At 38.5% G+C, this 15,105-nt stretch overlaps 1 protein-coding gene across 2 annotated transcripts in view; it reads right to left on the reverse strand.

The window, feature by feature from the left end:
• Window positions 1–332: 332 nt before the first annotated feature.
• The window catches only part of CD109 (CD109 molecule), a 136,360-nt gene continuing 121,587 nt past the window's right edge, over window positions 333–15,105 (reverse strand). Inside the window, exons 30-33 of one of the 2 annotated variants that reach the window (XM_045074785.1) lie at window positions 13,521–13,663; window positions 9,520–9,667; window positions 7,347–7,449; window positions 333–4,892 (exon numbers count right to left, since the gene is read on the reverse strand). In XM_045074785.1, coding sequence (XP_044930720.1) covers window positions 4,717–4,892; window positions 7,347–7,449; window positions 9,520–9,667; window positions 13,521–13,663 — 570 coding nt within the window. In that variant the 3' untranslated portion in view covers window positions 333–4,716. Of the gene's footprint in view, window positions 4,893–4,950; window positions 5,170–7,346; window positions 7,450–9,519; window positions 9,668–13,520; window positions 13,664–15,105 lie in introns of those variants that run through there. The other variant, XM_045074786.1, reaches the window with a different exon arrangement.

The raw sequence follows: 15,105 nt of genomic DNA on the forward strand, positions 1-15,105 counted from the left end.
AGACTCAAAGGGACCCACCCAGAGACAACAATCCATGCCTCTGCTTTCCTGTGTATGCAAACTCTGCATTCCATATTTCTGTATCATTTCCACAAGCTGAGTGAGTCCTCACCTCACATTCTTTACTGGTCTGTCATCTACCTCTCCACAGACTCCACTCCAGCCCCAAAGCAAAGCATGAGGAGGGAGGTGGAGCAGGTGGGCGGCTGTTCCCTTCACCTCACTCATGTCAGACTCCTGTAACAAAGAAACCCACTCTCACAATTAACAGGTGTAGGTAAAGGGGATGTGTTAGAGACATGATTGAAACTAAAATAAAAGAACACTGATAGTAATAGGTGGGAATTTTAATTTTTATTGATAAACCATGATTTCCTACTGAATATATGAGAATACAATTCACAACATAACATTCTAACATTTAAAATTTAAACTTTCAGAATCACTTTGGTCAACATGTAATGCTTTAATTGGGGGGAAAATAATGTTTTATTTCAACAGTATTCTTCTCATATGCAAAAAAGATTCTTAAAATAGGGGATTCGTGAGTAACATTTTATTAAGCTTCCTGTGTAGAAAATAAATTGACTCTATCAGATCAGCTACCAACGACCCTACTAAAAATCCAAAACAGAAAGGTAAGAAGAATGAAAATAGAGCCACATTCTCCCGAAGCTATCAAAGATAAATCTTAAAGACCAACAAATGGAACATGATACTACCCTCTACCACAAATTCAATGCACTGGGCAGAAGAGTGTTAAATCATAGCATCATGACAACATGAGATAAAATTATTCCTAAATATGAAGCCACACGTCTATCGATATCATTCATCCCTACTACAGAGATAAGCACATACCAATGTATAAGTGTCCTTTGAAGTGAAAAGCTCCAAAATCATCTTTACAAACTATCTATTTTCCTGGGTGAAGACTGAAATGAAAATAACATTTTATGGAATGACACAATGTGTTTGGATGAGGCAGCTGAAAACACACTGGCTAGAAATCGTTTTGAAACAAGCCTACTCTCACTAATGCATACTTCATTAAAAATGTATATTTACTGCTTAGTTTCTGGAAGAAAGTGGGATAACAATCCTCTATTCAAAGTAGTGATAAAAATAATTACACCTCAGATTCTCCCAATGTAACTTAAGATATTTACTATTAACATAAATATCATTTGAATAGGTGATACAAAATTTTTAAGTTCTTAAAAGTGCTATGCTTTCTTGGAGTCTGAAAACAAAGGAAAATGAGAAATACACACTTTTGTCTAACAGAAGCCTCTACTGAGGCTAGAATAGTTTCTGAAGCTAACCCAAGAGCAAGTTCAGTTACTGTAAGTGTCTCAGACTTCTACTGTGCCAGAAAATGATGCACTTTGCCACTTGGCAAACTCAAATAAGTACTGTCTTCGTCTTAAGAATCCTTGTCAAGTAGGTACTTACAACATATTTCTACAGAAATCAGTATTAAACTTCAATGGAGCAAATGAGAAAAAAGTAAGGCTCTTACAAAAAACTCCAGATGATATGCCAGAGGTAAATAAAATGCTTTGTTCTAAAAATTAAAAAGAGAAATGATAGCTCCAATTTTCTTTAAATGTCATCGGACAGCCAGAAATGTTGAATTAAATAACTAAATTATAGCTAAGATAATTGGTATTCTAATGCCAGACTATTTATAACTATATTTTACATAAACAGAAAATAGGGCTCAATATAAATTTAAAAAAAAAAAAAAAACTATGCCCAGGCTCAAAAGGATGGGAGCAGGGAGAATTATGCTATCTACACTCCTAAAGATCCCCATGTGTAGGATATGATATTGCATATTTAAGTAACAAGTTGTTAGGTAATAGACGTGTATATGGATTTCATATATGTACGTGGATTTCATATTAGCACAACACTCTTCAGATTATACTATACCCAAAATTCTAAACCAAAGATACTATTGTTACAGTGTTTTGAAAAACATAAAGTATAACAGAGTAATACAGTCAAAAAAAGCATTTCGGTAACTGGGCATTTTTCTTTTCTGAACTCATAGAGCAAACAAATCGTTAGTTGCCTTCATTTCTTTTTCAGAATTCTACCTGAAGGCGGTAGGATGGGGAAACTGAATATAAAAGTGTTGTTCTGTCTTTGAATTGTTTGGCCACTAGTGCATGGGTCAGTGTCCAGAACCACTGGTCAGTGAAAACTGCAAATGGGAGGTGCTATTGTCTAAATAAGGTTCCCACTCGGTGAAAGAGAAGTGGAGATGTCAGATTAGTTCCAACTTTGGAAATGAGATGGACAGCATTCTAAATGGAAGAGTCTCAGCGCAAGCAAACTTACAGGTAAAATGGGGGTTTTTAAATATAATTATTCATAATATGATTATTCATAATATAATTATTCATAGCATATGCAGTCTATACTATTAATTTTTACTCCTACACGGCTTCCTATTCCCTTCTGCCTGTGGCTTTCTCATCACTTCTAATGCAACCCCACTGCCTGCAGCAAAGCCAGTGTTCGAAGAAAGATACGGAGGACGACGAGAATGCAGCCCATGCACTGGGAAGCACAGCTGACGGACCTTCTCCTCCTCTTCTTCCTCCTCCACTTTTAATAAACTTATAATGAAAAGAGATGCATTACAAGAAGAGTTACTGGATGACTTGTTAATCTGAAAACCTCAAGTACTTCCCAAAAAAGTATTAGAGTTCTAGTTTTTAACTGAGGGAATATGGCCTGAGAATGATACAAACTGTCTTCCACTGGCCTTTCCAGTCTAGCTGTTTCCCAATTTCCTACACTCGAAGTTCAGAGTAAATTATTTACTGAAGAATCTAAGGTACCGATGGTCGGGCAAGGTTCCCTGGGCAAGCAGGCGAGGAGGACTCCCTGTGCCAACACCCTCCCCCGACTTCATCAGAAGATAATTTTCATCTTAAAGAAGTGCTAGGATGTAAAGGCCAGAAATACCATACCTGAAGGCCCAAATATGACAAGTGCTATTTTTCGGTAAGATTCTTTCAAAGCTGTAACAGAACTACAAACTTACACCCACCAAAAGTAAATACAAGAAGATTATTTATTTGATATTTAACTTCCCCGCCTCTATAGACCACTCTCTGAGGATCTACTTTCTACATCTAGGTTTCAAGTTTTAAAATACTGAATGTTGGTAACTCCTACCTTGGTATTCAACTCAAAATATCCAAAAGCAATATATGAATATCTACTTCAGTACAATTTCTTAAAATTCACTAAGACTTTTTTTAAAGTTTTAAAAATTCCTCTTAAAATATATTATTTGCATCCTTTATTTCTGATGGATTTATTTTTAAATGATTGAAATACTGTAATGCAGACTTTCTGGAGCTTGTGGCAATTATTTTTTCCATGTTCACTTGAGAGGAATGCCATGGAATTAAGCAGCAAAATTAAATCATTTCTAGATTTAGTAAGAGATCTTTAGTTGACTTTTGATATACCTAAAATATTTCAATGTAGGAAAAGAAGAAAGGAAGAAGGGAGGAATGTAAGAAAGAAAGAAGAGAGAAAGGAGGAAAAGGAGGAAGATGGAAGGAAAGGAATTTTTCTTTAAAATTTTCACCCAGATAGAAGAATATTACCCTTTAGAATACAGGGTAACCAATTATCCAGGTGCTCAAAGTTCAGAAATCTTAAAGATTCACACAAGCATTCACGCCAGACAGCCGGCTGTCTGACGCTCAGACTCCTGAGCCTAGAAGAGCTTTTACAGGACCTGGTAACCCCCAACCATACTTGAGGTCATCAGTCATGTTCACCTCTCTCAGTCCCTGCTAAGGCCCAGCTTCTTGCCCAGACCACAGGGAGTCAGCCTGTCCGTCTTCGATAGTATCGTGTGCCCTGGTTAATCGTCCCCCATTGCTAACACAAAGCTGCATCTTCTGGTCTCAGGCACATTCTGCCATGGCCTCGGACTCTCATCCCAGAACCAGAGCCAATGTGTGGGGCTGAGGGAGAGGGAAGGCAGGGCACCCATGACTCCTTAGGGCAGTTTTCCGTACACTTCTCCAGCTCTGAATCACACATTCCCTTTCTCCTTCTCTCCAGAAGAAAAACAGGAAGGGTAAAGGTTGGAGGATGAGATTACAATTGGAGTGAAATAAAACAAAACACTTGGCTTAAAAAAAAATAAATTCACCCCCTACTAAAAGGAAGAAGAATATTATTCATGAAGGATAGACTGAGACCACTGGGGGTGAGGCATGGGGGAGGGCAGAGGTGGGTGGATGTAGGAAGGGAACAGAGCAAGCTCCTCCTCTGGTTGGTGCCTCCCAGTTCCCAGACATCTGTCTTTAATGCTAAAGCCAACACCGCTGTATAGTAATGCTTAAGAACCCAGGCTCATTTCTTCTAGAAAATAAAAAGAATAACTAATCTAAAATAACGCATTTATTCTGGGAAAACAACACCTCCATGAAACACACCTGAACGATTTTTAAGAGGGGGAAATAAAGACACACGACTGCGAAACTCTGAGATTCTGTTCCACACAGAAGTCAGTGATGACATCTATGCCTCTAGGACCTGTTGTGCACCACCCCCCACAACCCCACAAAGAGAAAAAAAAATTGTTTTTCAAGAACAGAGGCAATACTTGATAACGAAAACAAGACGTGTGACTTCTGGAAATGTCCATGTTCCGTGGAGTCCTTAAAAAATGAATCACAGCCCACACTGCAAAGAGAAGAGCAGCGCGACCCCGAGCACCACGATGGCCGAAGCGGGATAAAGGGAGGCCGCAGCTCCTCTCTCGCAAGGACCGCAGCCGTGAACGTCCGCACAGAGGTCACAAGAGGACAGCTTCACTTCCGAGTTGTAACTCCTCACCGTGTGTCTCCCTGTGCAGAGGCAGACACCAGTTTACACAGATCCCTTGTTTAGAAACGTTGACTCCACCAAACCTTACCACCATTTCAATACACATCTCAGAGTTTTCCATTCTTCACAGTTTTATTTTTCTTTACAAGAAACAACTGAAATGCTCAGGAGGGTCTCACGCTCCTAACCAAATCCAAGAGAGAAACAATGCCTTCCCTGCACTGTGGCCCTCTCTGGGAAGATGGTCAGGGGCGAGGTGGGTGGGAACGGACCACAGCTGCACTCTGCGACTCCAATCTGGAACAGGAAAGACTTGAAATGGAGGCTTGTTTTACCTTCTTGGAGTTTATTTTCTAGTGTCATTTTCTCTGCATTCAAGCAAAGCTTATTAGAACTCCCAAAAAGAGATTTACTGTGGGCTTTATTAAAAAAATATAAAAATACAGAGTGCCTGAGTGGCTCAGTGGGTTAAACCTCTGCCTTCAGCTCAGGTCATGATCTCAGGGTCCTGGGAAAAAGCCCCGCATCGGACTCTCTGCTCAGCAGGGAGCCTGCTCCCCCCTCCCTCGCACCCCACTTCCGGCCCCACCTGCCTCTCTGCCCACTTGTACTCTCTCTCTGTGAAATAAATAAATAAAATCTTTAAAAAATATATATATATAAAAATACAAAGGGAAGCCTGCCTTTGTAACAAGTTTCAATGTTTTAAAACGTTGAGCATATAGCATCTAATTTTATAGTACAAGCTAATATTTGGGGGTGAATTTTATAGCATAAGCTAATATTTTCTAAAAACTGCATAAAGTACCTGCAGCACTACAGTAAACTTACCGTACATCACAAATGATTTTTATTTTTACAGTTTTAAAAACATATTCTATTTTCAAATTTCTTCATGATTTTTTGATATTGTGTTTTTAAATATTTTTATTATCATATTTTTTTAATGTTAGAATCTTTAAAACTGGGTTGGTAAGGTTTTTACTATTTCTGATCTTTCCCATATTTTCATTTAAAAATGTCCCCCTCCTAAGTAAGTTGCTTCCCTCACATACACACACACACACACACACACAAATATACAAACTGTATCTTTTTTATTTTTCAAATGTTTAAAATATTCTCCATTTGCGGAAGAAACATCAGTTGGAGACTTCTGCAACTAGTCTGAATTCCGAAGTTGGATAACTGGGCGCTACCATAAAGTCTCTACCATATATTCCCGCCCTTCCACAGAAAAGAAGGGCCACCCTCAGTGTTTCCCCAAACCTCCCATAAGAACCTGAGCAAATGCTTTTCCCCAATTCCACCAAGATGCAGAAGATGAGAGGAACTGATTTGTTGACTCAGAAGGAGAAAGAACTGGTGTTCTTTTTTTTTTTTTTAAAAGATTTTATTTATTTATTTGACAGAGAGAAATCACAAGTAGATGGAGAGGCAGGCAGAGAGAGAGAGGGAAGCAGGCTCTCTGCTGAGCAGAGAGCCCGATGCGGGACTCAATCCCAGGACTCTGAGATCATGACCTGAGCCGAAGGCAGCGGCTTAACCCACTGAGCCACCCAGGCGCCCCAGAACTGGTGTTCTTAACCTTCATCTTCTATGATACTCTATCAAACACTACTGACCACATGAACAAGTTCATTTCACTTTAGAGTGTACCTACAACTCCTAAGTACATCAAAACGTTAATGATTCTCACACATTCTGATGATTCTGAGCCACCAGGAGTACCCACTCAGAATGAGATCTATTACAATTACAGAGACCATATTCTCAACAGAACTTCGCTCTGTGACTGAGTGTAGAAGTAGTCCTAATTAACCTGGGTGATCTACAAACCAGATGTCTGCTTTCACAACCTAACTTTTTAACATTTTATAAAGTAAGAAGTGACCAGTAAAATCAAAGAAGCTCAAGTTATTTTTCAGACAGACTATATTTTTCTTGATCTGCTAATCAAAAAAACCTGATATAAATATATAAATTTTAGCAAAACAACAGCCTCAGCTAAACCCATCCCAGTCTTTCATACTGCAAATGAGGCTCATGTTCTCTCCTGAAGAAATCCCATTTTAAAACAGAAAACAGATGGAAGGGATGCTTGGAACGGAAGCAAAATCCCGGAAACTGCATATAACTAGACTCACGGTTAGGTCACTTTTTCTTTGTAAATTTTCTAAGTGCGAGTTAAAAACCTGAAATATGAGGAAAAACCTAAAAATATTAGGAAAAACATCACTTTTGTATTCATCTGCTCAATGCTATCATGGGACTTTTTAAAATTATTAATTGTCTTCAGTTAATTGAAAAGGTCACCTCCTACGCTCTCTTATACTTTCCCCACACCTATGATCTCCCCAAGAACACTCCTCACACACAAGATACATGGCCACGGTAAACAAATGAATGAAGGAACAAATGAATAAATGCCTGACTTAATTTCTAAGATATCAGAAACTCTAGAACACACTTACTCGGTTCATAGTAATCTGTGATGGACACCAAAGCATCTTGCGTATTTGAAACTTTAAAGTTTCTGACAGCAGGAATATCCACACAAATCTGGGTTTCATTTACCTTGAAAAATACAAAAGACTTAAGGGGGTGACAGACAATGTGTTCATGATAAACCAAACGACATTTCTTTTTCTTATCATTTATGGAAACTAACATTTAGGGAGGATTTCTACATTCCCGGTGTTGTGGTAAGCCCTTTATATAAATTATCTCATATAGCTCATAAAACAATTCTTACAAGATAGGTACTGTTCTCACTTCCATTTTACCAGAACAATATTGAGAATCAGAGGGTTAAGGAAGCAGCAAGTCCAAGGATGCACATTCCTGGCCCAGGTGCCTCACTCAGCAACATACCCACAACATACCCACCCTGTCGCTGCTGATAGCTCCTGGTAGCCCCCCTCTCTGAAGAACTGCCCTCAGCTCACAGAAGCAACCTCATGGGTTACTGTGAGGTAACCCCATAGCCAAAAATTTATATGGGGTGCAAAAGGTAAGCTCCTTGCCTCCAGGAGGGGCCAATGTGACAACCGATATTGTTAAAGGAACCTGAGAATTGATAAATTCCTTCAAATATTCCATTACGGGCCAATAGCGGTAAATGAAAAGTCAAATTAATCAGTCAGAACATACTGCACACTCAAATTAAGATAACCATCAAATAAAAACATATGTAGATACACACATACATACAAGTACATCATAGATACAGGACAAACTCCAAAACCAATTGCATTATTAGATACAAACCTCAAACTTGTTTTTCAAGTTCGAAATCAAACCCTTGGTATTCAAGCAGTACGTAATAATACATGAAAACTCCTGAACAGAGAAAGAAGCTAGAGACTTTGGACAAGTTTTAACAAAGTTTTGGCCAAAGTGGCTTTTGACGTCTTAAGACAAATGAGAACATTCAGAAACTAGTTGTTTTTAAAGTATATCTATTGCGAACGCAATATATTTCCGATTCATACCTGGCAAAACTGCAATAAGAAATGTAGGGGATTCCCCCAACATAACATAAAAGCCTAAAAAGACTTAAAACTCTATTTTGATTCAACCTAAGAGTTTCATATAGATGTTTGAAAAAAAGAATAAGTTATATGCCAGGAGTTTTGAGACATAAGTACGGTCAAATTTTCACGTAAGTCTCTCTTATGCACCTTATTCTTGGATCAGTAAGTTTCATATAACAATGAGAAGAGTATATGAAAATTATATAATAATTTGTGTGAAGACCAAACCTCTGAGAATATTCTTCTATGATTTAAGCACCTAATATATTCATTGCAGGAATATTAACCCTATTGGGATTTATTAAAATTTCTATGAAAGCATTGTAGAACTTGTAATTAAAGCTTTCATTATCAGCATTTAAAGAGATAATTTTAGGGATGCTGAGTGACTCAGTCAGTCAAGCATCTGCCTTCAGCTCAGGTCACGATCCCAGGGTCCTCAGATCGAGTCCCACATTAGGCTCTGCTCGGCAGGCTGCCTGCTTCTCCCTCTGTCTGCTGCTCCCCCTGTGTGCGCATTCTCTCTCTCTCTCTCAAATAAATTAAATTTTTTAAAAAATATATAATTATGGGGTGCCTGGGTGGGTCAGTGGGTTAAAGCCTCTGCCTTCAGCTCAGGTCACGAGCCCAGGGTCCTGGGATGGAGCCCCACATCGGGCTCTGCTCAACAGGGAGCCTGCTTCCCTTCCTCTCTCTCTCTGCCTGCCTCTCTGCCTACTTGTGATCTCTGTCAAGTAAATTAATAAAAAATGTAAAAAAGATAATTTTAGCAATTCCCTAAGGCAGAGGGTCCTCAAACTGCGACCTGGACTGAATTTTTGAAAATACAATGTGACAAGTTTCTATAGAGTTTACATCTGGCAAGAAATAATAATTTAGTTGTCAAGACTTTCATCAGGCTCATCATTAACAGTATTCTCTTTATGTTGATTTTATAGTGATGTCTTTTTAGTGGGGATAAATATACAATTGCCACGTTAGGATCATTCGGGAACACAAAAAGCTGAAATAAAGACAAAGGAAATAGGTCTAGCATAAGGCAGTCTTTCCAAGACAATAAATGGCATCTTGTCACCAGTCACCTACATGAAACTTACGTTTTACTACTTACAGAATCTAAATATAGGTTGACTTTTCCATGATCATGTTCCACTTTCCTCACAGTCTCGCTCAGAGGAATTGCGTCCGAAGGCACGGTGAAACCACTGAGGAGGTTCACTTCCATCAAGGCCATGCCGCTTCTAGCTGGGCCCAAAAACCTACAGTAAAGAGGAAAGGATGGAAGGGAAAAACCCTTTAGGAAAAACCTCAAGCTGTTGGCAAACTCTCATCGCATAAATATTAAAACTGCCAAGTGTTATTCCAAATACTTGGGGTTTAGTTGAGGTTAAAAAAAATCTCTATAGAAAATTATTATAAAACCGGTAATCCTTTCCTTCCAGGTAGGTATGAAATTCTTATACTTTTCAACCATATGAGGAATAATAATTTAGCAATGCATTCACATGATGCGAAATGCCTTCAGAGTGTCAGCCTTGTGCCCACAGAGTTGTAACAAGTACAACCAGGACGCCCTCTCAGTGGGCAATGATGTCTTCTCGGGGTGATTCCAAACTGAATCGCATTTTTCATTTTCTCAGAAGTTGACAGCTCTGAGCTTTCCAACTGAAAGCCAGGACCCAAAAAAGAAACTGAAAACTTGACCACTTAAAGCAGGAGACGACCGCCAAGTCTTTACCAATCTTCTCATCTGGTTTTAGAAAAAGAAGACCAGTAGGGAGGGTCCTTCCCTTTGTTCTCCAAAATGTACTCGGAGCCCATTTTGTGTTTTCTTTGGCCACCTGGCGAGAATGCCAAGCCTTGGAAAATTCTGTGTCACCACCTTGTTCTCTCACCCTGTTGTACACAACATGAGCATCAAAAGGATCTGGGCGCCAACGGGCGTTTTGTCTCCTTTAAAATAAACGGTTTTCGGCAATGAATAGGTGGCAAGAGCTTTTTGCTTGGAGCAGTTAAGAACCCAATGTGGTTATAGAAAGGAGTCTGCCTACAATGTGAAAGGATTGCAGCACTGTTAGGTGAGTTCCTGTTGTCCTTGCAGACGGCAAAAGCAAGAAGGGCTGGTAGAGAATCTTGCTTCTGAGAGCAGCAAAGCAAACCAAGGGCTGCCAAACCCGTCTGATTGAAAAGCCACACAGCACAAGGGCCGACGACAGCTGGCTCAGCAATCACAAACAAGGGAAACCATCTGCAGAGTGATGCACTTGGCCAAGAGAGGTGTCGTTGAAAACCAAGTGCCTTGCAGTTAGAGGTGTTTGTGTCAGAGCAAACACTGAAGCAAACTTTAAGCCAATCGGCTTAAATACAATGACTTTCTCGGACAGCATCAAAAGCGCCTCTGCTGACCTGGTCTTTCTGTCAGCCCCTGGGAGAATTTGTTAAATGTCTACACCACACACAGAAAACCTCCTCTAAATTGATTAAGGGCTTGGACCCTATGGATGGGAATAAAGCACCTAAAATATCGTTTTTCTTTTTCCACTAAAAATTTTCACTAAAAAATGTTAATTGTTTCATATCAGATTTTTCTCAAAAGACTAGTAGAGCATCCAAATCCTTTTTACCAACTGCTACTCTCACATGAAAACAGTTCCCTTCTCTAGTTTCTCTCCCCCCAAAAAGGAAAAAAGATATATATATCTTTATCAGACTCTGTCACCCATCTGATTCCTGATGACAGGTTAAGAGTTGGAATCCCACATCCTTTCATGAGCCCTCGTAAGCAATGAGGCCCCATCCTGATAGGAATTTTGATTTCACCTAATTTTCCTCATCTGTTTCTTCAATTGACCTCCCTAAGAGGTAAAATCCCTCTCACAGTTCCAAAGACCTTTTTCTTTGCCCATTTCAAAACCAGAATTTTATACTGATTTAGAAGATTTATTTTTATTAGTTTCTCTCTGTCTCCCCTCCAAACAGTAAGCTCCATAAAGACGGGGCCTCTGTCTTTTTTAGATCACTGTTATATTCCAACATCTGACACTGTGCTGGGTACAGAATGGAGACTCAACAGATATTGAATGAATGAATGAGTGAATGACAAAAGCAGGGATAATAATGCCACCTACTTTATAGAGTTAGTGTAACAATTAAATGAGATGCATGTGAAAGTGATTGATACGATGCCTGGCATGTAAGTTTGTGATAAATACAGCTTATTATTACTTGAAATAATAAAAACTTGATGCTGTTATTCTGGAAAACAACCTAATCATAAGCTTCATAAAGAAGAGTGGGAGTCCTACTTTCTTCTCAGCTGAAAAGGAGGCCACTGAAGGAATCCTGCTCTCCCCCTGCAGTGCGTCCGAAATGCCCAGGAAGGGAATGAATGGGACAAACACAGGTGACATTTTATATCAAAATCATGAACATGCAGGCCCAAAGGTAGTAGAGATGTTAGTAGTAATGGAGGACAGTGTATTCATGCCATGCCTAAAGAGGTTGGCCCCCTGGAGAAACACCCAGTGATGACCTTGAAGAACATCTGGGGGGTACTTAAGAAGAGCAGACAGTGCTCCTCAATAGCAGTGTATCTTCATAGTAACTCCCAACTTCACAGCAAATCATGTAGAGGTAAGAGGCCAGACCGACAAGGAAAAAATTGTAAAGTCTCCTGGCTCAAGAACCTGTTACAGGAGTTGCTCTGTTGCGCCCCACCCCTTTTCCTTTTGACTTAACAAGATCCTCAGATATTTTGGATACAGACTAAATTTAAGAATTAAATTTAAGAATTCTTAAGTTGAAGAATTAAATTTTATTTAATTTCTTAAAATTAACTTCTTAAATTAAATGTAAGAATTCTTAAGTTGAAGAATTAAATTTTATTTAATTTTTTAAATTAATTTCTTAAATTAAATTTAAGAATTCTTAAATTTAGGAATTAATAAGAATAAACCTTATTAAGTACTCCCAGAAGCTAAAAGTGCCTATTTATCTAAGGTGAACACCTTCTAAACTAGAATATTCTCACTGTGTCTAAAACTCTATTCTCGGGGTTCCTGGGTGGCTCAGTGGGTTAAAGCCTCTACCTTCGGCTCAAGTCATGATCCCAGGGTCCTGGGATCGAGCCCCACATCGGGCTCTCTGCTCAGCGGGGAGCCTGCTTTCTCCTCTCTCTCTGCCTGCCTCTCTGCCTACTTGTGATCTCTGTCTTCAAAAAAATAAATGAAATCTTTAAAAACTCTATTCTCTTCATTAAACTTGCATGTTCTTATAAAGTCTTGGTTTAAAAGCATAACACTAAAGGTTGAATATAAACTTGGAATAATTACTTAACAGAAAATTACTAACCAAGTAATAATGAATTTTAGAGTATTAAACATGATTGGTTAATTTGAAGTTTTCATATATTAAGACCTACATTTTATTAAAATTTTCTATTCAGTTATTATAAATATAAAAAACTTGTAAATTATTTTGAGCACATTGAGAAGTACTTAAACTTAATTAAGCAGTATTTCTAGTTTATAATCTGAAGTACATTAAATAACTGAAATATTTGTTAAATGTAACTCTTTATATATGTATTTTTAAGATTTTACTTATTTATTTGACAGAGAGACAGAGCGAGCACAAGTAGGGGGAGCAGCAGGCAGAGGGAGAAGCAGGCTCCCCACTGAGCAGGGAGCCCAAGATGAGACTTGATCCCGGGACTCTGGGATTGTGACCCAAGCCAAAGGCAGAAGTTTAACAAACAGAGCCACCCAGGTGCCCCTGTAACTCCTTATATCTATATAGTTAGATAACTACATATATATAATTTCCAAATCTGGGATGTAGATGGCCCAGTCAGTTAAGTGTCTGACTCTTGATTTTGGCTCAGGTCATGATCTCAGTGTCACAAGATCAAGCCCTGTCTCAGGCTCCAAATTGGAGCATGCCAATTGGAGCATAGAGCCTGCCTAGGGTTCTCTCTCTCAGTCTCCCACGGCCCTTTGCCCCCCCCCACAACCCATCACATGTGCTCTCTCTCTCTCCCTCTCTTTAATTAATTAATTAATCTTCAAATCTATTTAAAAGAAAGAGAAAGAAAGGACTTAAAGCAATACCAACCTTGTGCACACATTCAAATTCAAGTGATTAGTATCATCTTTATTGTCTTTTACAGCAACGTCTAAATCAAAAGCTTCTTGGTCTTGAATAGATCTCCGTCTTCTTGGGGAACCCGAATCTTTCACATTATAAATAACATTAAACTGTAAACAATAAATTAGCATAAATAATAAGCTAGTCATAAATTATTAGCAATAAATTGCTATCACCATAAATTCTAAATATTAGGTACTGATTTTCTTTGGGATAAACACAACTAGATTTGTAATCTTCAACCAAGAAAAAAACTAGTTTTACTAGTCAAAAAGTATCATTATTAACAAAAATTATAAAAGTTTATAAGCAATAATTTTTAAAATTGAGAAAAGTTTTATGTAATACTCCAGAGCAGGTATAGACCTTCATGATACTCATAGGTATTTTTTTTTTCAAAGAATGTAAAACATTCCCTTTAGGGAAAAAATGAAACTACTGCCTATTTCTTTCTTGAGACCATCCACTAATTTCTAAGCTCTGCTGCCCAAGTGATGTCGTTTTTCACAAACCGGAATCTTAGAAACTCATTTCAAGCCCTGATTGAACAGAAACTTGTTCAACTGCTCAGTGTTCTTTTGGTTGTACAATACTTTCAAAACATGATAAAATAAATGATGGATTTTAAGACAACTGGGTCTTTTTCAGCTAATTCTCTGTGCCTACCACTAGTGAAAGGTACTATGGGGACACTGGGCAAGTGTGAGGAGAAGTTTTTTGTTGTTTTTTTGTTCTTTTGTTTTTTTTCCCCAAAGGGTTCCTAAGATCAAAAGCTTGGAATTTACTCAAAATTTCCTACACTTGCCTCATACCAAGCTGAATTGGAATCTATTTCTTCTTCCTTTTTTGATACCAAGTTTCATAAACTTTACTGTTGCTATTTAATGTGTTTTTTTTTTTTTCTTTTTTTTTTTTAAGATTTTATTTATTTATTTGTCAGAGGAAGAGAGAGCACAACGAGGGCAGAGGCAGAGGGAGAAGCAGACTCCTCACCTAGTAAGGAATCCAATGTGGGACTTGATCCCAGGACCCCGAGACCCGAACCAAAGGCAGGTACCCAACCAACTGAGCCGCCCAGGCATCCCATAATGTTGTATTTTCTTATACTTAAATCATACTAACACACACACACACACACACACACACACACACACCAGAACTAAGCATCCAGTACCCTCTGTAGATTTTCACACTCTAAAAAATCATCTTTCTGGGGTGCCTGGGTGGCTCAGTCACTTAAGGGTCTGTCTCTTGATTTTGGCTCAGGTAATGATCTCAGGGCCAGGGGATTAAGTCCTGATTTGGGCTCTGTGCTCAGTGTGGGGTCTGCCTATCCCACTCCCTCTGCTTCTCCCTGCCCCCCACACACTCTATTTCTAAAATAAATAAATAAAAACTTTTTTAAAAAAAATAAAAAACTTTTAAAAAGATGGGAGTTCCCAACAACTCACATTAATCCTATCTAAAGAATTTAATATTAACTTCAAAAAGCTTATAATACTCAAAATCTTCTTTCTAAGCCTTCATCTTTCAAACCTAAGAGTTACAACTT

Source organism: Mustela putorius, unplaced genomic scaffold, assembly GCF_011764305.1.
Source record: "Mustela putorius furo isolate JIRA1106 unplaced genomic scaffold, ASM1176430v1.1 tig00000135_pilon_pilon_pilon, whole genome shotgun sequence".
In the NCBI taxonomy this organism is placed as follows: domain Eukaryota; kingdom Metazoa; phylum Chordata; class Mammalia; order Carnivora; family Mustelidae; genus Mustela; species Mustela putorius.